Source organism: Lissotriton vulgaris, chromosome 1_1 (assembly GCF_964263255.1).
Source record: "Lissotriton vulgaris chromosome 1_1, aLisVul1.2, whole genome shotgun sequence".
NCBI classification, from domain to species: domain Eukaryota; kingdom Metazoa; phylum Chordata; class Amphibia; order Caudata; family Salamandridae; genus Lissotriton; species Lissotriton vulgaris.
In genome coordinates this window covers 1,532,030,565-1,532,054,832 of record NC_141685.1, presented here as the reverse complement: position 1 = coordinate 1,532,054,832, position 24,268 = coordinate 1,532,030,565, and the positions used below count along the sequence as shown (strand labels likewise).

The 24,268-nt window shown below is 45.4% G+C and overlaps 1 protein-coding gene across 2 annotated transcripts in view; it reads left to right on the top strand.

Annotated features, from left to right (window-relative positions):
* The window catches only part of LRRIQ1 (leucine rich repeats and IQ motif containing 1), a 1,278,742-nt gene that overhangs the window by 695,725 nt on the left and 558,749 nt on the right, over positions 1–24,268 (top strand). For both annotated transcript variants that reach the window (XR_015295276.1, XM_086917996.1), the window contains exon 15: positions 13,432–13,875. Coding sequence is in view for 1 of the 2 variants with exons in the window: in XM_086917996.1 (XP_086774122.1) it covers positions 13,432–13,875 (444 nt within the window). In the remaining variant the exon portion in view is untranslated. The remainder of the gene's footprint in view (positions 1–13,431; positions 13,876–24,268) is intronic.

The window sequence follows — 24,268 nt, the reverse complement described above, 5'->3', positions numbered from 1 at the left end:
GTTCAATCTTTCATGCCAATTTTGAACTCTCATTTTAAAAGTGTAAATTCTTTGTGTTTAAATCATAGTAAACATGGCTCACCTTTGAAAACTCAGATGGACACCTATCTCCTAACGTAGTACCTTCTTGAAAATGTTCGATCTATTCTGTGTGGTAAATATAAATCTGTTGATCTGCTGTAATCTGACCGAATGGACATTTTGCAAACTGACCTTTCTTTAGCCCAGGAAGTGCTATACATTGGCACTGTAAAAATGTTTTTAAGGAGCTATTTCAGTGTCTCTTCTCCACAGACTCAGGCCCTTTGCTCAGACTCCTTTTAGTTATTTGGTTCCTCAGGGCTCTTCAGTCTAATGTGTCTTTTATTGCCTAGTGGGCACTTAGATTGATCTTAGCATTCCTCATTCATCATCTTTTCTAGCCCTTATTATTTGAAGGTTTTATATAGCGCATATAAGACCCTTGCGGGTATCAGAGTGCTTTACATGTCAGATGTAGGAATCCAGAGTAAACACAGCAAACGCAGTTATTAGTGACTCAGGTATAAGATACTCAGAAAGGTCAAAACTAGTGATTAAAATATGGAGCTCAAAAACAGAACTAGTAATTAAAATACAGTAATAAGACAGTAAATTCATGTGAATATAGCCATGAGAATCCATTTCCCTTCTTTTTTGAAGGAGGCAGTGCAAGGGTTCAGTCTTGTTTCAGTGGGAAAAGCATTCCAGATCTTTGGAGCCATACCAGAGAAGGATCGTTTATAGGTTTTTTTCTTGGCAAATCGTTGTGGTTTCAGTAGAAGAGTCTTGACACTCCTGGAGGCTCTATTGCCTGCAGAGAGCATCAGTGTCTGAGCTAGGTAGTGCGGAGAATTGTGGTGTTGGGCCTTGTGCGTCATAGAAGCTATTTTCAGATGAATTCTAGCTTCAAATGGTAGCCAGTTGAGGGCTCCAAGGCCTGGAAAGATGTGAGAGGTTCTCTTTGAGCCCGTCATGAGTCTCGCAGCTGAGTTGATAGCGGCTCTTAGCTGGGCTATTGACAACCTTGGTAGGCCGCATAAGGTTACAGCCCCATATTCCACTCTTAGGATCCCTAGGGCTTGAACTGCTTGTTTGAAATCGTAAGCTGGCAGGAAGGGTTTCAGTTTTCGCAGGTTCTTCATTTGGAAGTTAGCTCCTTTTGTGGAAGCGCTGACATGCTTCTGCATCTTTAGGTTACTGTCCAGAGTCACACCTAACAATTTTGCTGATTCGACAATGAGAGGTTGCCCTTTGAGAGCTGTTAAGTGCTTCATCCAGTCCAGGATAGTGGTTGTTTACATTTCTGCGATCTCAAGTTCCTTATGTGGAAAACCACTTCCCTTCTAACCATCACATTAGTATTTTCCTAATACAGGGTGATTTTTAGAGTGAAACGTTTTTTTCCCCAATGTCCTACTGAACTTCATATGTCTTTGGGCATTTTGCGGCATTGTTTTAGCCTTCATCTCATCCATTCAAAGAGGGAGAGTGCCTCCATCATCTTGATCCACAAAAGATGTTGAGCGTTTGCATTCATTGGAAACATCCCATCACTGATAGATGGTAACTTTCTGAAAGAACTTATCATGTTTGAAGAAATTCGTTTTTTCTTCCCTACTCATTGTCCAATGACCAGACTTTAGAGCTCTCCCTTTAAAACCTTACATTTGTGTGACATAATTTATTTGTCAAAGAACATACATTTTATTGCTAAGCTAACATCATCTATGAAGGTGAGTGAAATCCAAGAATTTTTCATTAAGGATACACATATTTGTTTCCACATGGTATGTTGGTTTTAAGACCACACTCAAGGTCAGGGTGAAAGGTGGTAACTGGTTTTCCCCTTCATAGTCTAAAGCCTCTGTTTGGTGAACTGGCTTCTCCATCACAGATGTGGTGGATGTGCCACCTGTCATACTACCAGTGCATTATAACCTATGGCACCTGCAATATAACAGCGAGAATAGCCGCTATGTTTTGACAGAGTATCTTATCTGCCAAACTCTATTTCTGTCCTAAGTCTTTAGAGTTACCTAACAAAAGTTGTATTTTTTTATTTATTTATTTATTTATCACAAAACAGCAAATCACAAAGCGCAAGTAGCCATTCGCCTACATCCCTTCTCGGGCCGGCAGTAGTTCAAATGATCTTATCAGTGACTCATAGCCATAACCAAAAGAAAAAAACAAACATCATGTCAAGCATATGTTCAGCCAGAGTCGGGACCTCTCCGGCAAGCTGATACTATCGATAGTGTGATGTGCATTGTGTGTATATGGACAATTCTATATATTTTTAACATTTTCTCCCAACCTACCCCCCACCCCAAGAACCCCGCCTCTCCCCAACTATTCCCCAGTCAGTGCTCCTCAGGTGTGGCAGTGTATAAGCTGTTGACGTGCTGTGGCTTGTGCTGCGTGCTACATCCTATAGCTCCAGGGGACGCCCCCTAGGTCCACACTCTCCCAGGGAAGCTGTAACTCCCACAGGTCTGAGTCGCGCTTCCTTGTAAGGGACTACCCAGGCTGACTCACCCAGGGTCCAGGTGCGGGTCGCACCCCTGTTCCTCCCCCTCCCCCGCTGCAAGGTCATCTTCGTCTACCCTAGAGGTTAAGTAGGTCTGGTATAACCCCCAGAAGTTCTTGGGTCGACTTCGGGGTGGAAGCAGCTCACTGTAAAGCTCTGCTTGAGTATTACAGAACATCATGTCGTTGGACCACCGTTTCAGCGTCGGCAGAGGGCCCCTCATCCAGCATAACGCAACTACTCGTTTGGCAAGCAGCATGCCCATGCTTACCATTTTTCTCACAGGCCCGAGCACCTTCCTTGCATAGCCTAGCAAGGCGAGGGCTGGGTCCATGGCTAATTCCATTTCCACGATAATGCTCATTTCAGCGAATACCTTGCACCAGAATCTCCGAATCCCCGGGCACATCCATGCTAAATGCAGGAAGTCCGCAACTGTGGCGTGGCATCTCTCACAGCCTGGCGTGTCACGGAGACCATACCTGTGCAGCCTTTCCGGTGTATGATACACTCGCTGTAAAAATTTAAAGTGGACCAAACGGTGTCGCCCGTTCAGCGAAATCCGCCTGGAGGCCGCACAGCAGTATGCCCACATACTGTCGTCTATTTGGGTGTCCAGGTCGATTTGCCAGGCCAAGCGCGCCCTCGTGTACTGTAGTGCCGTATGTCCGTGCCCTATCTTATAAAGCTTAGAGATCAGCTTCTGCGGTGCCGCAGTGTCTATGACATATACCAGTTCCGGTATTTCAGGGGGTTCCTCCATGTCGGGTCCTAGCAGGTCTAGAAGGGCACTACGAACCCTATGATACTGGAAGCGCTGAAGTAACGAGGGACGCTCCCTCCCTCGTGTCAGCTGCTCCCATGTCTTTACCTTCCCATGCTCGAATAGGTCTCCCAGAGTGCGTGCGCCCAGTTCACTGAGGGCCCTGTGTACACCTGGTTCCGCCAAGGTGGGGAGCCATAGCGCCCAATGCATCGGCATATTAGGTGCGTACATCAGCTCTTTATCTTGCCTCTGTAGTATGGAGTGCCAGGCATGGTTAGTAGACAGGAGGGAGTCCAGTGTTCCTACTCTACGGTCCCTAGGGCCGCAGATAGTCGCTGGGAGCGGGGTTGGGTCTGCGAACAGCCTTTCCAGAATCACATGCGGAATGTCCTGATTACCATGTATCCAAGTGTGGAGGTGGGAGGCCTGCGCAATCCTATAATAGCGCTCCATATCGGGCGAAGCCAGCCCCCCTTGCTCGTATGGCAGCTTAAGGACCTTCCACTGCACTCTAGGTTGCTTTCCAGCCCAGGCCAGTCGTACAAGAAGTTTGTCTATGGTTGTGAAGAAGGCTTTAGAGAGGACAATCGGGATATTATTAAAGAGAAACAAAAACCTCGGCAGGACCACCATTTTCATCATAGCAATTCGCCCCATCAATGACAGCGGGAGCTTAATCCAGAGTTCAACGTCATCTGCGAGTTTGCTATAGGCAGCTCCGTAATTTTCCCTCAGCATAATTTCGGGATCCGTGTGTAGCATTATGCCCAGATACCTTATCGGTTCTGTGGACCATTGGAGCGGGTATTCCATCTCGAAAGGTTCGGTGACAGGGGTCAGGGGAAACGCCACTGACTTAGACCAATTGACTTTCAGCCCCGAGAGCGCTCCAAAACGTACAACCTCCCTCAGAACCGATGAGAGATTATTCACCAGATCTCTGACGTATAGCAGGGTGTCGTCCGCGTACGTGGATATACCAATCTTGTAGGTGGGGTAGTTGATAGCTTCATAAGAGTGGTACTCCCGAATCGCGCAGGCCAGAGGCTCCGCCACCAGAGCGTAAAGTAGTGGCGAGAGGGGGCATCCCTATCTTGTGCCTCTGCTGATGACAAACGGCTCCGAGACTGCATCGCCCAGCCTAACTCACGCAGTGGGTTTATAGTAAAGCGCGCCAAGGAGTTGGAGGAATAGGTCTCCAAGTCCCAACTTCTTAAGTACTCTGCGCATGAATGCCCACTCCACGGAGTCGAACGCCTTCTCCATGTCTAGGAAGACTGCGATGGCCATGGCGTCATGCTTGGTGTGCTGCATGGCACCCATCACTGTGCGGATGTTGTATGTGAGATTCCGAGCTGGAATAAATCCCGCTTGCTCTGGGGCCACCAACTCAGGGGCCACAAGTGCCAACCTGGCCGCCAGCACCTTAGCATAGAGCCTGGCATCCACGTTGAGAAGTGACAGGGGGCGGTATGAGCCTGGAAGGTCATGCTGTTTGCCCGGTTTCAATATTGTTACAATAAGTGCCTCTCTCATAGAGGGCGGCATGGCGCCTTCCTCACAGATTTCGTCAAAGAGGGTGGAGAGGTAGGGCTATAGCTTATCTTTGTACGCCTTGTAGAAGGTCACAGTTAATCCGTCAGTCCCGGGGGCACTTTCAGACCTCATACCATCCAGCGCGTCTGATATCTCCTCCCGGAGTATGGGGGACATCAAGAAATCCCTCTGCCAGTTCTCGAGGAACGGCATCTTGATATAGCTTAAGTAATTGTCAATTTGATCCTCTACCCCGGAAATCTTGTTCGTTTATAGCTCCGCGTAAAATCCCTTGAATTCCGCGAGAATGTCCTCCTCCGCTGTTAGCACCGCTCCCCCTGCCGATTGCAATTCTGTGACTACCTGCCTTCGCCTGGCGCCCTTCATTATCCGGGCTAGAAGCGAGCCTGGCCGGTCTCCCTCACCATAAGTGCGCGCCGTCGCATACTTTCCTAGGTGCCGAACTTCTCTGTCTGCCTCCTCGTGGAACTCTTTCAGGAGCTCCTGCAGGGTCCCATCTCCTGTGGGGGTTGAGCCCGCCAGATGTTGCCTTTCACACTCTGCTATTTGCCCCTCAAGGTATGTCAGTCTGTGTCTAATGGCTTTCAGGACACTGGAATGTTTAGCCATGACTATCCCCCTGACGTAGACCTTAAATGTCTCCCATATCGTCCCGAAGCTGTCCACTGTGCCTAGGTTAGAAGCGAAAAACATATCTATTTCTTCCCCTAGTTCGGCCCTAAACGTCTCATCCATCAGTGAATATGGTGGGAAGCGCCACGTGAACGGGGGTATCCTCTGCCTGTGGGTGTTGAGTACCAACAATATAGGGGAGTGGTCCGATAGTGTACGGGGGAGCACCCTACAGCCCCTCACAGTCGCCAGTAGTGGGAGTGTGGACAACCAATAGTCAATTCTGGTGTGTATATTGTGGTACGCAGAGTAGTGTGTGTATCCCCCTCTATCCCGGTGTCTTTCCCTCCAGACATCCACCAGCCCCAGTCTCATCATTTCAGCTTGCATTTGTTGCGCGGCTGCTGCCGGGCGTCGGGGTGGACCCGCCGATCTATCCAGTTCTGGGCTAAAAATGAAGTTAAAGTCTCCCCCCCACAGCATTCTGTCTGAGGACCACTCAGTACAGTGTCCTGCTACTGCCGCGTAAAAGTCAGGGGAGTCGTAATTCGTGCCGTATACGTTCATGACCAGCAGATTTTGCCCCTTGCCCGTACATTTGCTTAGCACAAACCTTCCTTCCGGATCTGCTCTCAACAGTGTGAGGGACAATTTTGATTTTGGGTTGACCCAGGTGAGAACACCCCTAGCATGTGTGGTGAAGCCTGCATAAGTGGAGTTACCCTGGAGACCCCTATGTGTAAGCATCTTACTGGTGTTGGGTAAGTGCGTTTCTTACAACAGTGCCAGGTCTATGTGATGTCGTTGGAGGTAGTGCAGTACCTTGCGGAGTTTACGATAGTCATTCAATCCCCTCACGTTCCATGTCAGAGCCTTAAAGGTCTCTGTGTCACTCATTAAATCTTCGTGTGGTGTGTCAGCCATTTACAGTGTAGCAATACTTCATGTGCATTTCAAGTATAGGTACCGCCATCCGTCGTATACAGTAACTGCCAAGCACCTCTGTGGGATGTAACATTTCAGAGCACACTAAGAACCCCCCCCCCCCCGAACATACCTGGACCCATAACTTCCGCATCCCCCCACCTCCCACAGTCAACCAACCCCAACCTGGTGTGACCGAATCCCCAGTGTCCCTCCCCCCCACCCACTGTCAAACCCATGCAACAAGTCCCCAAACAGGCTCAATCCGAGCCGTAACCGCTGAAAGCGCTGGGGCATAGGTAGCCTAATTAGTCCTTTTGTTGTCCACTTTCCTTCCGGGACTTCCGTACAATGTCTATAGACTGCCCCTTCGCCAGCGCCCCGTTAGTAGAGGTTAGCAGTGATTGGTAAGCACAGTATTCTACCAACAGGTCTGGGTCCTCACCCCCCCTCCCCCCGACCCCCATCATCTCTATTCCCCCTTGCGTTGGGCACCTGGGAGCCATTTCCTGCTTAGGGTAATTGCAGTAGTGTAAGCGCAACCCCACAGTGGTACCAACTCAAAACGTGCAGATCTCACCCACAGTACAGCATACGATAGTCCAGCGACTGCAGTAGATTGGTCCGTGAGGGCGTCGTCCACCACCCCAAGGAGGGGGTCCGGGGGTGCGCAAGCAGTAGTTTCTCCATGAAGTGCCATGGATACCCCCCTTCTCATCAGTCCTGTTCCTCAAGGTCCTCATTACTGGTCCGCTCCGCCATACTTGTCTCCGGGCTCCCCCGGTTCTCTCTCATCCACACCTTCAGGGATTTTTGCAGTTCTTTGGGATCAGTGAAAAAATGCGAATGTCCCTGCCTGTTGATGCGCAGCCTCGCTGGGTATAACATGGTGTAGTCCAAGCCAAGGTCTCTAAGTTGCTGTTTGTACGGGACAAATCTTCGTCTCTCCTCCTGCACTTTTGAGGTGAAATCGGGGTATAGCGATATGTCCATTCCCTCGTACTGTAGTTTCCCCTTCTCACGGGCAGCTCGGAGGGCTGCGTCCCTGTCCCTGTAATTTAACAATTTCGCTATGATCGGCCTAGGGTTGGTGCCCGGGGGAGGCTTTGGTCTGAGGGTGCGATGGGAGCGCTCAACTATAAACATTGGCGAAAAGGTGTCATCCCCCAGTAGCGTCTTCAGGAGCTTCTCGACAAACAGTTCCATTTTGCCCGTTTGGGTCGACTCGGCAACTCCCGTTACGCGGATGTTGGAGTGCCGAGAACGTGCCTCCAAGTCCTCCGACTTCTCCTGGATTACCTGAAGCAGTCTTCCAAATTGTTTACGGTCGGCGTCCCACTCCGATTGCGCCCCCTCCGCCTCTGTCAATCGGCGCTCCGCCATGTCCAGCCGCTCCGCATGCTTGTCTACCCTTTCCGTCATACGGTCCATCCTATATGCCAACGCATCAATCTTGTTGCCAATGGCTGACATGCCCTCCTGCAGGCCCTTCTCCATAGTAGTAAGCATCCCTTTTATTTCCGCACACAGTGAGGCACCCGGGTCGCTAGCCGCGCCCGGAGACTGGGCAATCGGCTGTTCTGGCTCCTTATGTCGTCGTTGATCGAACGACAGTTTCGTCTGCGTTCTGTCTCCCTTGCCCATAGTTATGTTTTCAGGGAAGGCTGGGCTCCACGTGAGTGAAGGCACTGCTGGATACTAGTGCGCTGTGCGTGCCCCCTCGCTGGTTGCGAGCAGTTTCAGGGGTTCAGTAGTCCAGGCTATGTAGTGCGAGTGTCCCGCCGGGACCCGTTGGAGCCACGTGTGTCCGCAGGCCTTGATAGCAGCGGCCGGTAGTCCACCCTCCAGTCCCACCAGTACTGCTCAGGGCAGTGTCGAAGCTCAGCTCTTGTGGGGGGGGTCGCAGCACTCAGAGGGCTCTCTCTCCCCAGTCGACGCGCTGCGCCCCTATGCTGTGGCAATGTCTGTCTGTCAGGGGCCAGGGACAAGCGTACCTTCAGGGGGCTCCGCAGTTGCCACGCGGTCCGCCAGCGGCCTCGTAGCTGGACCGGCGCCTCCCCCGCTGCTCCTGTCGCCCCCAAAGTCTTGTATTGCACCTCCGGTGCGTGGTCCAGGAGTATGGGGCAGCTAAAAGGTCAGCCCCCACCGGGCTCCGGCTGACCCCGAGTCGCCCGCTCGGCGCGGCCGCACGTCGGGTGACGTAGCTCGGCCCCGTCGTCCAGGAAAGGCCGGGGATCCGGGCCTGGTCCGGCGCCTGCAGAGTGGACGGGCAAAATGAGGGTTCCCAAGTCCGTTTCTCGCCCAAACTTCAGCCGGAGGTCAGTTAGGGGCAGAGGCGGCGATTTCTGCCGGTCTTGCTCAGTATCCACCGCTGGAAAAGGATCTATGCCGGATAATTGCTGGCGCTGGCTCGGAGCTTCGCTCTTACGCGTCCACCATTGACGCCGGCTAGCTCCGCCCCCCCAACAAAAGTTGTATTTGGGTATGTAAATAAATGTATATCCAGTATTTGTAAAGCGCGAACAGCTACCCGAAGACATCGAGGCGCTGGGGGCCGTCTGGAAGATTAAGCAAGCTATTGCCCAGAGTCACATGGTGCTGGGCTGACCGGCCGCCTGTGCCGGGGATTGAACTGTGAGCCCCAGATTCTAGCGTCAGTCGCCCTGGCCTTGGCGCCACACCTCTTCCCTTGTAATTAAAGACCTGGGGCCAGATGTAGGAGCCCTAATACCGGTCGGACACGGCCGATTTCGGCCGTTTCCGACCGGTATTAGGCTTTTCAGATGTAGGGGGCCTACCGAATCGGTAATTTTACTGATTCGGAAATTTTACCGATTCGGTAAATATACCGATTCGGTAAAATACTGAATCTGTATATTTACCGAATCGGTAAATCCATATGTAGCTGACACTCCTAAGAGTGCCACAGGCCCTTAAGAGTCGGTATTTTACCACACAATCCTATTGTGTGGTAAAATACCGAGTTCAGGTGTGCATGCATATCTGTGCATGCACACCTGTGCCTGCACACCTGTGCCATGTGACACACAGACATGCCCTTAGGGCATGTATGTGTGCCACATGTCACACAAGCCTGTACTTGGGGTGCTAGAGGGTGTCAAAGTGACACCCCCTGCACCCTTGCAGGATTCGGTATTTACCGATTCGGTAAATACCGAATCGGTATTTCCCATTGATTCCTATGGGCTTCAAGGCCCATAGGAATCAATGGGCAATACCGATTCGGTATTTACCGAATTGGTAAATACCGAATCTTGCAGATTCGTTATTCCTAAATTCGGAATTACCTAAATCTGCCCCCTTCCCATTTACAGACTCTTAACACCTTGGCTGCTAGGCGTTTTCCCCCTCCTGTGCTGGGAATTACCATTTTGCTGTTTCCATGACGAGCTCACCTCGTCATCAGCACACGACACCCGTGGGTGATGACGAGCTGAGCTCGTCATCAGCATCGAAAGGGTTAATACCGATTCTGTAAAATTCGGTATTTAAGAGTCTGTAAATGGGAATTACCTACATCTAGCCCCAAGTCCCATATCTGAGCTGAGTATAGCTAAATGGGAATTGTTCTTTATTTGGTGCAACTCGCAGTTATTTTCCAAGTGCTTGATAGGGCAAAACAGCCCATCAGTTGTTGAAACATCTGCAAAGTAACAACATGGAGGTCCTTGCACACTTTTATAAGCATTACGGTCATGATGTGGTTGGAAAAATTGAAACGAAATTCAGCCAAGCAATTCTGAAAAATCTTTTTGAAGATTGCCTCACTTCACAGCACCCAGAGTAATTACTTTCAGATAATCTGTTAATCGGTTAATGAAAATCAAGGATTTTGTAGGAAAAAATTACTTACCTGTAACTGTAGGGGTATTCAAATCATTGATTGTTGTAACGATTCAGGTATTGCTTGTAAGAAAAATAGATTTAAGCCAGTTTATCTATGTTTACAAAATGTCCAAACTTGATGTTGTGAATCTTTGAGTAAGTATGTACAAACACGAAAGATGCCACCACTGGAGAAATAAGTTACAGGTAAGTGACCTTTTGGTCTTCCATGCTCTTTCACCTCCTCTTGGTTTCACTCTAGTGCATTTCAAAATTGCATGTTTCTTGCTAGTTTTGTTCGTAGGTGACAAGAGGTACACGAAAAAACAGCATGCATATTAGTGTGAATGGTATGGCCTGCTTCCGAACCTGCAGCTCTCCTCAATAATAAATTCTGTGTTTCTTTTATTTATTCACAAAATCATCAATCAATAATTCAGTTCCTTTCAACATGCCTGTGGTCTTCAATTTCATGTGATACCCTGAAGAACCGTGCTATCTAATGTCTCTACACAATGTTATCTTGTACCTCATGCATTCATCAATTGTCCTGAAGTTTCAAAGAAACCCTTCAGTTTTGCTGTTTGGGAATGAGGCTGTATTTATCCGTTTTGCAAGTCTTGACAGATATTAGTGCAGTCAGGATTTAAGCCCTTTACAACCCCCTTTTACATTATAAAGCTGTCTGTGTATGAAACCACAGACAAGTCTTTAAATTCCAGTTGACGTTGGTCTGTTCTCTCTAGGTCATCCATTCACTGCATTAGTTCAATGCATGTAGTTGTAGTGGGATGCCTAGCGTAAGGTTCATCTGGTTCCCTCTACAGGACAAATGGCAAGAGACAAAAACAGCCTGAGAAACTCCTCACTTCTCATTCCTGGTTGTGAAGAAAGGAGTGAACTGATTAGATGAACCACATCCAGACTAGGACTCTTGGCTCTCTTGCAGTGCACCTACTCACTTTCCCAGTAATATGTATGTTGGATTGATGCACTCTGTCGTCTCCCTTCGTCAAGATGTGAATGGATGTTGACTTTCCAGTGAAAGAGAAAGACTTGTATTATCTCAGGGTTGGGCACCTTTTTTAATCTATGTCACTCACACGGCAAAGTGTTACTTCCAAAATGTCAGCACGTACTGACTGGCAAGTGAGGCTTAAGAATACTACCACAATAAATCAGAGGCTACCACCTTTCACAAGCATGGTGAAACGATTTGTGGACATTTCACCACGTGGCAGACACTGTCTCTCAATGCTGGTTTTTGCCCTCCGGTGAATGGTGCTTTCTTTTCCCTAATAGGGGGTGCCTCCCGTACCCTTGCTCTATTTCCCAACCTGCTGACAGACATGTGCCCACCTACAACTACAGTGCTGTTTAATTAGGTACTACAGTGCAGATATGTCGTTCGGCAGGAACAACAATGCTCAAAGTACAAACATCTAGTGAATTTCTCGCATTGGGCAAAGATGTGAACAGGCATAAGCGTTGGCTTTCTTTACTTAACTTGCGATTACTTTAAAGGTGGCTGTTTGACATCATTTGAGGGATTTTGGATTTTCCTTTATAGATAAGAGGTTTTGGCATTCAGTTAAGTAGAAATTTCCCCTTTTTCTGAAGTTGTGTAATAGCAAATTGGGAGCATAAACTGCTTGCCCCTGCAATTAAGTATTTGTCCAATCTTCTGTGCAGTCATTCTGTAAATAAACTAAGCATGGGCGGAAAATCCGTTTCGCTCGCGGATTTTCGGTAAATTCGCAATCCGCGAGATTCGCGAATCTTCCGCAAATCCGCGAGCAGCGGATTTTATGGCTTGCTCGCACTGTTCGCGTGAGTTCGCGGCTTCCCAGTACAACTTCGCGCCCCGCGAATAAGCGCTAAATTGCAGAAATACGATCTTAGCAAAACTGAAACTACTTACCAGGTTCAAAAGTTCAGGCTCATCATTAGTAGCCATTTCCTGTAGTGCTTCCTGAGGGGCCCCTCCCGAGTTCAGTTGCCAGTTGCAACTATTATGTGACCCTGCTCTGAACCTCAGAATAGTTACACATATGCCACAAAGGTCCTGAATTACAGCTAAGGGAGACAAGCAGGAGCCAGGCTGGAAGTTCAAATCCATTAATCAGCCCCTAATTCATTATTGTCAGTTGGGGTAGGGCAGGTGTTGTAACTAATTTTGCAACAATGAAAGCACTTAGCAAGTGCAAAAGATCGCTAATCAGGAAGCACTAAGGAAGCAGGTGCCAGCTAAAAAATATTCTGTGACACATTAATCAGCCCCAAATTAATTCAGGTCACTTGAGGCAGGGAATGTGTGCTTTGCTTTGCCACAATAATGTACACTGACTGGACAACCAGAGGGTGCTGTGATGAAACAGAGGGTGGCATGGGTGGGCCAGAGGGTGGCATGAGTAGTCAGAGAGTGGCAGTGGTGACAGAGAGTGGCAGTGATGAAGAAGAGTGTCCCAAACAGGCTGGACACGTAGAAACAACAAGTTCGCAAAACTTGCGACCCGATAGGTACGTTCGCGTTTGCGAAATTGTACAAAACCCTCGCGAACTGGCAGAAACCCGCGCAAACACAAAAAAAAATCCGCAAATTCGCGAGAATTCGCGGATTTTGCGGATTGCGAGTTCGCAAATCCGCAAAATTCGCAAACGCGAGATTCGCAAAATTCGCCCATGCTTAAAATAAACAGACCTAGCCTTGAATCCCGTCCAAAGTGCTGGACACATTTATAAATTACCCTGATCTTTCAAAAGGCATTTAATCATTTTGGTAGCTGATACAATTTTAATAAGGAATGCAGCAGCAATCACAAATAATATTATTTAATCCAGGTACAAATCTTTCCCCTTATTGGCGGGACTGCAGAGACCAACTTACAGCAGCCGACTCTGCAGTTAATTCCCTATCCTATACTAGGTACTACTAACTGTAAACTGGACAGTAATATATAGAAACACAAGTAGATTGCTTTTTGGGAAAGTAAAATTGCTGTTGTATTTAATTCGGAGGGTAAAGAATGTTAAGGCATCTTAGGAACAATGTAAATTCCCATGACGTTGATCTCATCTCCTCAGTTCACTTTTTGAAAACACCTATAATGTGAAATTTGTCATACAGAAACAAAATATACCACTAAACATTTTTTTTCTTTTTTCTTTTCTTTAGAGTTGTCTGTTCATCTCTGGAAGTCGCCAAGATCCAATGTAGGTATTTTGATGAAATTATGAAACTTAGTAATGAACACCGCTATTCACATGAGTATGGGATTCTGAATGTAAATGAAAGTTTGGAATCAGAATCTCCGCGAGATCCCTCACAGGAAACTTCAATTGACAATCCTCAGAATCGTGCTAACTTAATTTCTAAGGAGGAAAATAAACGATGTACTTCTGAATCGAGGAGCAGCGATAGACATGTTCAATCCATATTTAAGTCCTCGATCAATTCTCAACTAAGAACTGAAGAAGAGGAAAATACTGCATTAACCAGTGTTCCCATCAAAGAGGAGAAGGACCTCACTCTTCTGTGTGAAGGAAAAAACACCAATGAGTTGGCCCGCGAATGTACATTGGAAATGAACCAACTTCGTAGCCAAAAAAGCATAGAAAAGTAAGACCTTAAAATCTCTACATTTTACTGTTCTAGATCCTTTGCCTGCAGAGAGCGTGAGTGTGTGTGTGAATAACAAGTAGAGAGCACCTGCCTTTTTCATTCATAGTGGAAAGGCTTGTGTTCCATTCACATGTTATTTGTGTATCGTTCAAAAGAGTAGCTGTTGCTAGCATGGTAAAAAGCAGAAGGGCATATTCAAGTGAAGTTCAGTGAAAGTAAAACAGACATGTTTGAAGGTCTGCGATGTAAACATTCAACGCAATCATTGTCCAACTTTGGTAACTTCAGGGGATGACAGCATTTCTTTTGCTTTGAAAATCATGAGTTATCTGCAGGAGAATCCTTGAACAGATGGCCCCCATTTTGTATCTACTGTTGGATAATGCTCCACAACTAGGCGATACAGTTGGTTCTTTAAACTTGACAGCCATATGTGGTCAGCAGGCAGGGGTCGGTCTGACAGCAGTTACCATCAAGTGGATTCTAAATATTATGACAAATTCCACTGAGGACGCTGAGGTTGGCCACCAATACAGTCCTCCTGATGCCCATTTCCTCCCTCGAGGGCACTTTCCCATCAGAGCCTCCTAGAGTAGCACCCCAAGTAGATTTCCTCTATCAATAAGCTGGCAGAGGTTTTTTCCTCTTTGCCTTTATACACATTAATGTATTTTCCCCTGCATCTTCACAAGAGCCCTAATCTGGGCTCATCCCTAAATCCTTGTAAAAACCCCTTTAATGTAGGGTTGAGTCAGAAACGTATAAGAAGCAGACTTAACCCACAATATTTAGTGACTGTCCTTCTTGTATCCTATTTTCTGATTTAGCAGAGACCTGCGCCCTCCTCCATGTTGAGTCTAAGCTGGGCACAAGAAACATTTTGTGCCAAAAGTGGCTGGACATGCAACTTCCGAAACATGTCATACAATTTGGATATTTCAAAATGGCCGTCCTAATTTGATCTTGAAGAAGCAACACTGAAAAATGCCTTCTAGTTTGAAAAGGGACAATGAGTTTTTTGTACATGCTACCAAGCATACTGATACGGCATACTTATCCTGAAAGACCACTGTGAGTTTGGTGATCGAACAAGTACAATGTATGATTGCCTAATTGCACAAATCACTGCTGGCAGTCTTAGATTTCGTTAAGATTTTAAAAATATGTAATTCCTAAACTATGTCGTCTTGTTAAGTAGAAGATTACAGATAATCAAAATGTCAAAAACCTTAAACTATGTCGGTACCTGTCAAGTATAACATAGAAATAGAAAAAAAGTCAAAAACCTTTACCTTGTGTGACAAATTTACTTCACTCAGTGTTAACTAACACAACTAATTACATTCAAATCATGGAGAAAGGAAGGCGTGTTTTCGCATTTTATTCCAAAACACTTTAACAAAACTAGCACTTGGTTTACCCAACGCTCTCCCACAGCAATTGAAGATATTTCCCTTCTCATTTATATAGTAAAGTGGTATTCGTTTTTTTTTTTAGATCATGGCGCTATGACATCCTTAGGAGATAGCAAGGCTTTGACAGAGAAAGGCATACCCTTAAGTGTGGTCACTGATGTGAGGTTATGCAAGATTTCTTTCCTTAAGAAATTGGGGCTGAGCCTGGTTTGCCTTCCTATGTTTTCACAGTTGCAGTTGCATTTCCGTGATTCGTAGTTGTGTTTTTTATGAATAAATACAGTGGGTAATATTGAGTGAAATAGGTGCGTCTCACAGAAGGGGGAATTTTATAGTGGTTTACCACGATTTGACAATTACTATTTGTGTAGAGAATCTTATTAGTAGGCCGGGAGGAAACAAAGGTAGTTCCCTTGATGTAGGCTGTGACAGTTCTCCCAGTGCCTAATTATAACACCCTACAAATGCAAGCTAACCTTTTTGCCCCGCTAAGAGATTTTCTAGGTTTCACCTATAAAATGTCTGTTATTAAAAATCTGTTGTCTACAATACAGTATGTAGAGCAGGCATTTTCTCAGCACGTTGTACATGATTTGATGGCTTTCTTGTCTATCTCAGTTTCCCTGCTTTTTATTCAATTGCTTTTCTCCCTTTTCTTCTGGCTGTCCAGCCCATTAAGCATTTCTTCTTTGCATTGCTTCGAGTCAGATGAATTGTATCTTTCCAATGGTTGACTTAATGGAACTGCTATTTTTCATTCAGTACTCCATGGGAGTGCATGTCTTCTTTTATTACTCTCTCCCCCATCTCCCTCTTCTACCTACCGCCCTGGCTCCAGCGATCTTTTTCTACCTTGACCCCACCTCCCCAGTTCATCCATTGTGATCCTGGACCCTAACCCATTTTAAGAATTGTTTTTAAACCTCTTCTTCCCCCCATGTACCACCATCCCATGCTCTATATGCTCCCCACAACACCAGCTCATACATTTTTTCCCTGTGCAGTCCTTTCTTTAGTTTTATTTTTTGAATTTTGAATAGCCCAGCCACCGCTAAAGACTACCTGGCCTCTCGCATCTCTTTTTGGTGGTCCTGCACACTTTATTTCTACCTTACTGTATTGAAGTGGCCGCCTTGTATGTGCATCAGTTGTGACTCACTGGCAGCCATTTTGGCTTTTTTATTTTGCCGTTTTAATGTAATTGCCACTTCAGAACAGAAAAAAAGAATTGTGGGTGTGAGCACCAGGGGAAATGAGCATCGGTAAAATGAATAGGTGGGCCCTTCCTTTTTAAAGGCAAAAGCTATTGGCTTTGCTAGTGCTTGTTTACTAGATGTCTAGTTTTCAGAGTTGGCTACTGTACAGTGTATCTGAATTCTGGAGGCTCAGCTTGGATACAACTTCCAGGTTGCTTCAACTCCAAGCATTTCTGCATCAAAAACAATTATAATTGCTAACATAAGACCAATGGAGATCATTTAGAGCCGGGGATAATAGGACATCCACCAACAATTGGCAGCTGCCACATCCATCCTGCTGTTAGTTCTCCTGCATATATTTGTTTACCTGTCCAGGACCACCATGTATAGTGGTTTGTGTCAGCAAGCAATCAATGTCAACCATGCCCTAAAATAAATCTCCTAGCTTGTTAGGGACATTGATTTTTAATGTTCAAAAAACAAATCTACAGAGTGGGGGGTTTTCTTTGAATGCAAGAAAATGCTGGCAGTTCCGCCATGGCATTGCGATCTAGCAGGCATTGCTTCACCAAAACTGTTCCTGGCGCGTGGTTTGACCCAATCAGATTTAAAGAAGAAAATCATACTGCATCTGTGGCAAACTCTAGACATGACTCCTTGGGACAAAACTCCTGCACCAGCCAGATTATGTGCCTTTGACGGTAACCCTTATTTGATAACAAGGGGCCTCTATAAACACACTGTTGGGAGGCTGGAAATATAGGATCTCCACTGAAACTAGCTAATTTACCAGGCCTCTGATAGACTTTCCGCCACATTTAGAGAAAGGGGAATGGCAGCTATGCTAGTGATGGAAACTCCCAGCTTCATCATCTGCCCTGCCAATGTCTGAAGGTATTTCTGCTGAAAATGGTGACTGAAACCCACCATTTCTGGCGAAGTTCACACTGTGAGCGACTACCCATGTAAAGGATGCAATGTTTCACAGCAAGGGTAAGTATGGCAAGGCACAAATGATGTGACAATACCCAAGTTTTCCAATTTTTATGTTTCCCTTATAGGGTTGTAATGCTGCCCCTAAATTTATTTGTCTTTGTCTTGATGAAGACCCTATATAAATCAATTTTGTATCGAAATATCAATATGCTACTCTCTTTTAAGTGTTATACTGCCTCCATCCGGGGCCATTTCTAGACACCTAACAATGAACAATCTCCTGGGGCTCTTACTATTGAAATTTATTACAGCCATTGAGATTTCTCTCCATTTGTGCTTCAGCTTTGTCACACTGTTTGCATGCTTGCACATCAGAGCATTGCACCGTACCATCATTTTTTGGTTATATGATCTCCTTATAAAAAAAGATTCTTTCTTCTACTAGAAACATTTGTGTTTCAGTTTTTGTAATAAGTCCTACTATATGTCATCTTTATATTGTACGGTTTGTCAGAAATTGGGCTACTTGACAAGTTCAGCTCTGGCTTAATTGATTTATTGCCCCCTGAAGTTTTTTCTGAGTTTCTGTTTAAACAAATGCAAAGGAACTACTGTATTGGTTTACTTGAAAATATCACTCAATAATTTAGGATGGCTACATATGTGGGAGGAGAACATACTCTCATGCCAGGGATACATTTCCTATCCACACATTTGCTGGCAATAGTTCTAGACACATTTGTGGGCTTAGGTGACTTTCTGCTGAGATCTTCTTCCCAAATGTAAGACTCAGCAACTTTGTGTGGGACACATTTGAAACCATGGCAGAAAAAAAGTAAATATGGCTGATTTTCCTCCATTGGCATAGTGCGTTCCTGATTTATATCTACTTGCAATTTGATGTCCTTGCTTTTTGTTTGGGTCAGGCAAAGGCAAACATATTGCTGATTTCAAGGTAGCTCCATAATATGAAACCTTGATATAAGTCTTGTTACCTTTCTGTGGCCTGGCATGTTCATTATGTGCTCAATCTCTTCAGGCAGAACTTAGCTGTTGAATTCTTTCTTCTCTATTCCCACTAGAACACAAACTTTCTTTTAACCTCCTGCTTATTCAGTTAGAGGGAGATTTGTGTGGGGACATATGGGAACTTTAGGTTAGACAAAAGAGAGCCATAGTTTGTTAGAGGTATAACGTTGTTTTGCCTACTTCGCATTCTTTAACTTTGTTCTTCCTGGATATGATTCATTCTGTGCAAAAGTGTGTCTCTCAACATCTTTAGGCTTGGCACAATTACAATTTATACGTACCTAAATTAGCTAGATTGCCAATTCTCTCCCTCCCTTTTAGATCCTCTTTATTGTCTTCATACGGATCTTGGCCTTTTCCCTTTCATTATTGTTTTTGCCCCCCCATTCAATTCTTTAAAGTACCCTTGCCCTCTAAGTAGGTTCATAAATCTCTACATAAAGCAATTATTTATGACATCAGAAAACAGTAGACCATCTCAGAGTGTGTGAAGGATCTCTGGTACAGTTTTATATATTTAATATGAAAAAGCATTAGCATAAACACAATATCTGTATCTACAAAAGCCAACATGCTGCGTTAGCATAAACACAATATCTGTATCTACAAAAGCCAACATGCTGCGTTAGGTCAGTCAGAAAGTTTGTTTATTAAGTTGTGCATACCAGTCCATGGGATTCATGTTAGACAAAATATGAGTAATAGGGATGTTCTAGTTCTTGACCAGTGCTTCCCAAACGTTTTTGAACCAAGACCCTTTTTTGAGTACGACAAACGTTTGCGACCAACCTAGCTTTAATGAGACGAGCTATTTTTGAAATGTAACCAAAGCATTTTTTAATAGCTTATTGTCATTTAGAGACATAACATTTTCTATTGAAATGGCCACTAAATTTGCAAAGACATAAAGGTTTACTGCTAAAACTATATTGTACACAATTTATAATGTGTGGAAACCGGGTTTCAGTGAATATTTATTATTTTGCATTTACAAGTAAGGTGTATTAATTTGTTCTGATTGTATTCAAATCTTTATTCCCATTACACTTAAGAATTACAAAACAAATGTGCTTAATTTTGTTTTTCTAACTGCTGAATGTGTACATTTAATTTACAGGTATTTACATTCTGTTGTGTGTTTGGAAAAATTACATTTGACAGCCTTTCTTTTCATACTTCATGTACCCAAGCACGACTGTCACATAATTCACTTCACTTTTCTTTCCCTAACTGCAAAGTGAGAGGAATTTGTGAATACCAGTCCCAATGTTAAAAAAAAATAGCAGCAGAAGATCGTGCCAAAATTTGACCTTTGACTTTGAAGCACAGTAAATGTGAGAAGATAAATAAAACATTTAAAGACATCTTTACTTACTGCTTGGACTTTTACGACCCACCAGAAGTCTACCCACCATATAACAAGGATTGTGTAGTGTAACTGTGGAGCCCATAAAGTAGAGTCATCACCTGTCCAGGACACCCATCCATCAAACCAATCCATCCACTCGATCATCCATCCTTTCATTTATCCACCCCCTTTCAATAATCCATCCATCCATCTTTTCGCATCCATCCACCCTTTCGCTTCATCTATCCATCCTTTGTCTCCATCCGTCCCTTATACTCCCTTTGGCTCATTTATCTATCCACCCTTTAACTCAGCTATCCATCCTTGCACTCATCCATCCACCCATGGTCCCATGGACACTTCGTCCCATCCACACTTTGTCCCATCCATCCATTCATACATCCATCCATTTACCCTTTAACTCATCCATTCATCCTTTCACTCAGTCATCTACTCATCTGTTCATCCATTCATCGGTTTAAACCTTTAACCCATCCATCCATCCGTTCATCCAGACATCAATCTACGCTGCCTTTCACTCATCCATCCATTGTTTTTACTCATCCATCCTTTCATCCATCCTTTTACTCATCCATCCTTTTGCTCATCCATCCATATTTTACTCCATCCATTCATCCACTCATCCAGCCTTTTACACTTCGACTCATTCTTCCATCCATCCTTTCTCTCATCATCCATCGATCCATCCGTTCACTCTTACAGCCTCTCTCCCTTTCACTCATACACCCTCTCTTCCTTTCATTCTTCCATTCTTCCATCCATCTTTTCACTCATTCATCCGTACATCTTTCCATCCATCATTCCATCCATCCATCCACCCATCCTTCTTTTCACTCACTCACCCTCCCAAGTTCATTATGAGCCTTTGTCTGCCACGATACAGGCATAACGGACCCATCTCCTCCCCATTTCCTCTGTAGCTCCTAAAGCAGGAAGGGTGTAGGGTGGGGGCGGGGCTATGACGAAGGACCTGATGCAGAGGCTTAACTTCACACTTACCTCTTAGCCTACCAGTGCAATTGTTGTCCACAGCTGGTTCCTTCCTTCTCTTGAGCCTCTGCAGTTGAGCTAAGGAGCACTCTGTGTATTAAGCTCCATAATGTTTTTTCCAAAGTGAAACCAAATGCAGTACTAAACACGTGTTACTGCCAGGTCAGAAGCCCCCTGCTCCTACAGTCTGACTCTCTGTGATAATCAACAAATTGTTGCCACCCACTCCCAACTTGTCCTCATCGACCTGCCCCACCCCCAGCCACTGAAGTTCATGGAGTTTTGTAATTCCTCCCAGGGCAACTCTTTATGTGCCCCAAAAGCAACTGGATCCATGCCATTCTAATTCAGCACTCCCTCTCATGTGATGTCATTGCTGTAACATGTGCTTGCTCGCTGAGCTGGTGCTTGTGCAGTAGGACATCTGCAAAGTTCACTAGAGTTCCCCAGAAGATTCAGCACACCGCCTCAGAGCAGTCATTTCTTTTTTGCAGCTCCGTGTTTATTTTTCTTGTTCTTGCCTCGTCCATGAGGGTGGCGCGGCAACTCCCCTTTCGCCCATGAACACCAGTCGCACCTGAAAAAAATCCTGGTCATTTGGAAAAATGCCAAACAAATCTCAGCGCACACCTGGTGGGCCTGACTGCTATACAGGTAGTGTAGATAATAAGGCATTGAAAGCTCTGACTGGATTAACAAGAGACCTCTGGTTCCCAGTTGACCTGATAAAAACTCCCTGAAACCTGCCCTTCAACTTTATACACTCTGACTTTGCCCTTCTCTATATTTCAAATTGTAACTTCCCAAAGTTAATTACAATTTAAGAACTATTCTGTGATGTTCCCTTCTTTAATGTGAGGATGATCTAGATATTTAAAAAGTTACAAAATTACAAAGCAACTTCACGTTTATCTATTTATTGTACAAGCGCTTGGGATGTTTTCTGTCTTCCTTGGCACTAGGAGGATCAACTCCCATTTCCATATCCAAAGGAGATCAAACAGCTTCAGAGAAACGCTGAACAACGTGTTTTGGGAGTTTTGTCCTCCCATGCCCCTCGATGTCACTGCTTTCTTAGAGATTTTCTAAATCATACTCATTCTAGTCCAAGTCATTACGTCACACTTGCCCTCAATAGACTGATTCAGACTTTGGTTCTGGCATTGATGTGGATGGAGGAGGTTGGGAATGCCTGCACTTACATGACACCCAGTATGGGGGTGTTGGATCAACATTTTCAGTATATTCCTGGAGGTTTTCTGCCTCAAGGAAGTGAGTTCACCTCATAACAAATATATCCAACTCATTATTTAAGAGGAATACCAAGCACAAATCCAGAGTTTGGAACTCTAAGCAGTGTAAAACACACTCAAGTCCTACCACACGTAGCCCATAATACTATGGAGTGCAAGAAGTCCTGTAGCTTCAAGGAGACAAGCTCTGAATGCCTGCTGGGTGCAGGACTACAGACTAGGAAAGGCAAACTTTAACCTGGTAACCAAAGAAAAAACAGAGAACGAACTATTCATCACTGTCTTCCAAAACAATTTAATAGGGAAATCTTTTGAGTGATTAGGAAACTAGGAAACTCAGGATACAACTGGGAAAGCAATCCTAGACCACAATTACACACCAGAACACAGGGAAGCGGGAAAGCAGTAGCATCACATGTCACCGCAGGTCAGTACATCTGCCCAGCACTTTGCTGAAGTAGATTGCTTGTAGCCCGGAATCAGTATGTATACGAAAATAAAAGAATATGTCAAAATCAGTCACAAAGGTGAACATCCACCAACCAGTGCATATCGGGGCTAAAGAATGCCAAAGGCAGATTGCAGAATAGGAAAGGGATCATCTGATCAAGAAGAGGAAAATCCAAATCCAGACTATTACTGAGGTGAACACAAGGGCCAGCATGTAGCTCACATAGCTTCACAATGAAGGAAAATGAGCAGTAACAACTGCATGAGTGAAAAGTATTCCAAATGTGTTATGTTATGTTATGTTATTTGTACACTTCTATAGCGCACGGCCACTCCACTGGAGTATCCCGGCACTTTGACGAAGACTCCCAACCGAAGATGGGGAAAAAAAAAACATAACACCAAAAGGGCATACAGACATAAAAACAGCCTCAAAGATTACTGGAAGAGCCAAGTCTTAAGGGCCTTGCGGAAAGACAGAAGACTGGAAGTCTGTCTTAAAGAGATTGGAAGATCATTCCATGCATGAGGGGCTAAGTGCCGAAAAGACCGTCCTCCTACTCTTGCCCGTTTGATAGTGGGAACACTCATTTTTGATAAGGACGAGGATCTAAGAGATCTGAGAGGGGTATACCAAGACAGTCGTTTGGAGATATATTTGGGGCCTATGCCATGCAAGGCCTTGAAAGTCGTGGTCAGTGTTTTGAATAAAATCCTTTTTGCAACTGGTAGCCAATGCAATGTGGCGAGAAGATCCGTAGCTCTGGCTATCCTTGGAAGGCCAAAAATGGCTCGGGCTGCAGAATTCTGGGTGATTTGCAAACGCCTGACCAGATATTTGGGAAGTCCCAAAAACAGAATGTTTGCATAATCCAGCCTGGAGCAAATCAGTGCCTGGACAATAATTTGTCTGTGCTGGATAGAGACTAGGGGGAGAAATTTGCGAAGCATCCGCAGGATGCCGAAACATTTCCCAGTGAGAGATGAAATATGTGGTCCGAAAGATAGCTTGTTGTCAATCACCACTCCCAGATTTTTGGCTTTCGCAGACGAGCTAGTGGGAGGAGACATGTCTTTCGGCCACCAGGTTTTCCAATCGGGTTCAGAAGTACAGCCAAAGAAGAGCAACTCCGACTTGTCGGCGTTGCACTTCAGCCCATGGCATCCAAACCACTCAAAAATAGCACTCAAACATCCGTTGACCTGGACACCATCAAACTGACCATCCCTGTTACTTACAAAGAGGAGCTGGGTGTCATCAGCATAGCTGACAATCCGGGCGCCAAAAGACTCCGCCGTCACCGCCAGGGGGGCCATAAAGATGTTAAACAGGAGGGGGCTTAAGATGGAACCTTGCGGGACCCCCACTTCAAGCGGTGACATCTCAGCAGAGAAAGGTGGCGCCCAGATTGTCTGCCGGCGGTCGGCTAGGAAGGACTTAAGCCAGTTCCACACCGTTCCCCGCAGACCAAAGTCCCAAAGTCTGGAGAGAAGAAGTGCGTGGGGAACGGTGTCGAACGCCGCCGACAGATCCAGCATAATCAATACCACTTTTTTACCAGCATCCAACTCCTCCCTGATGGCATCTGTGACTTCAAGGAGCGCGGTCTCCGTGCTAAAATTTGCACGGAAGCCGGATTGAGTGCCATGCAACAGACCCCTTTGTTCGATGTGCTAACACGAACAAAGTGTCTACTTTGAGTAAACAACCCAGTCCAATCCATTGCATGTCCCAGGGTACCTCATAAC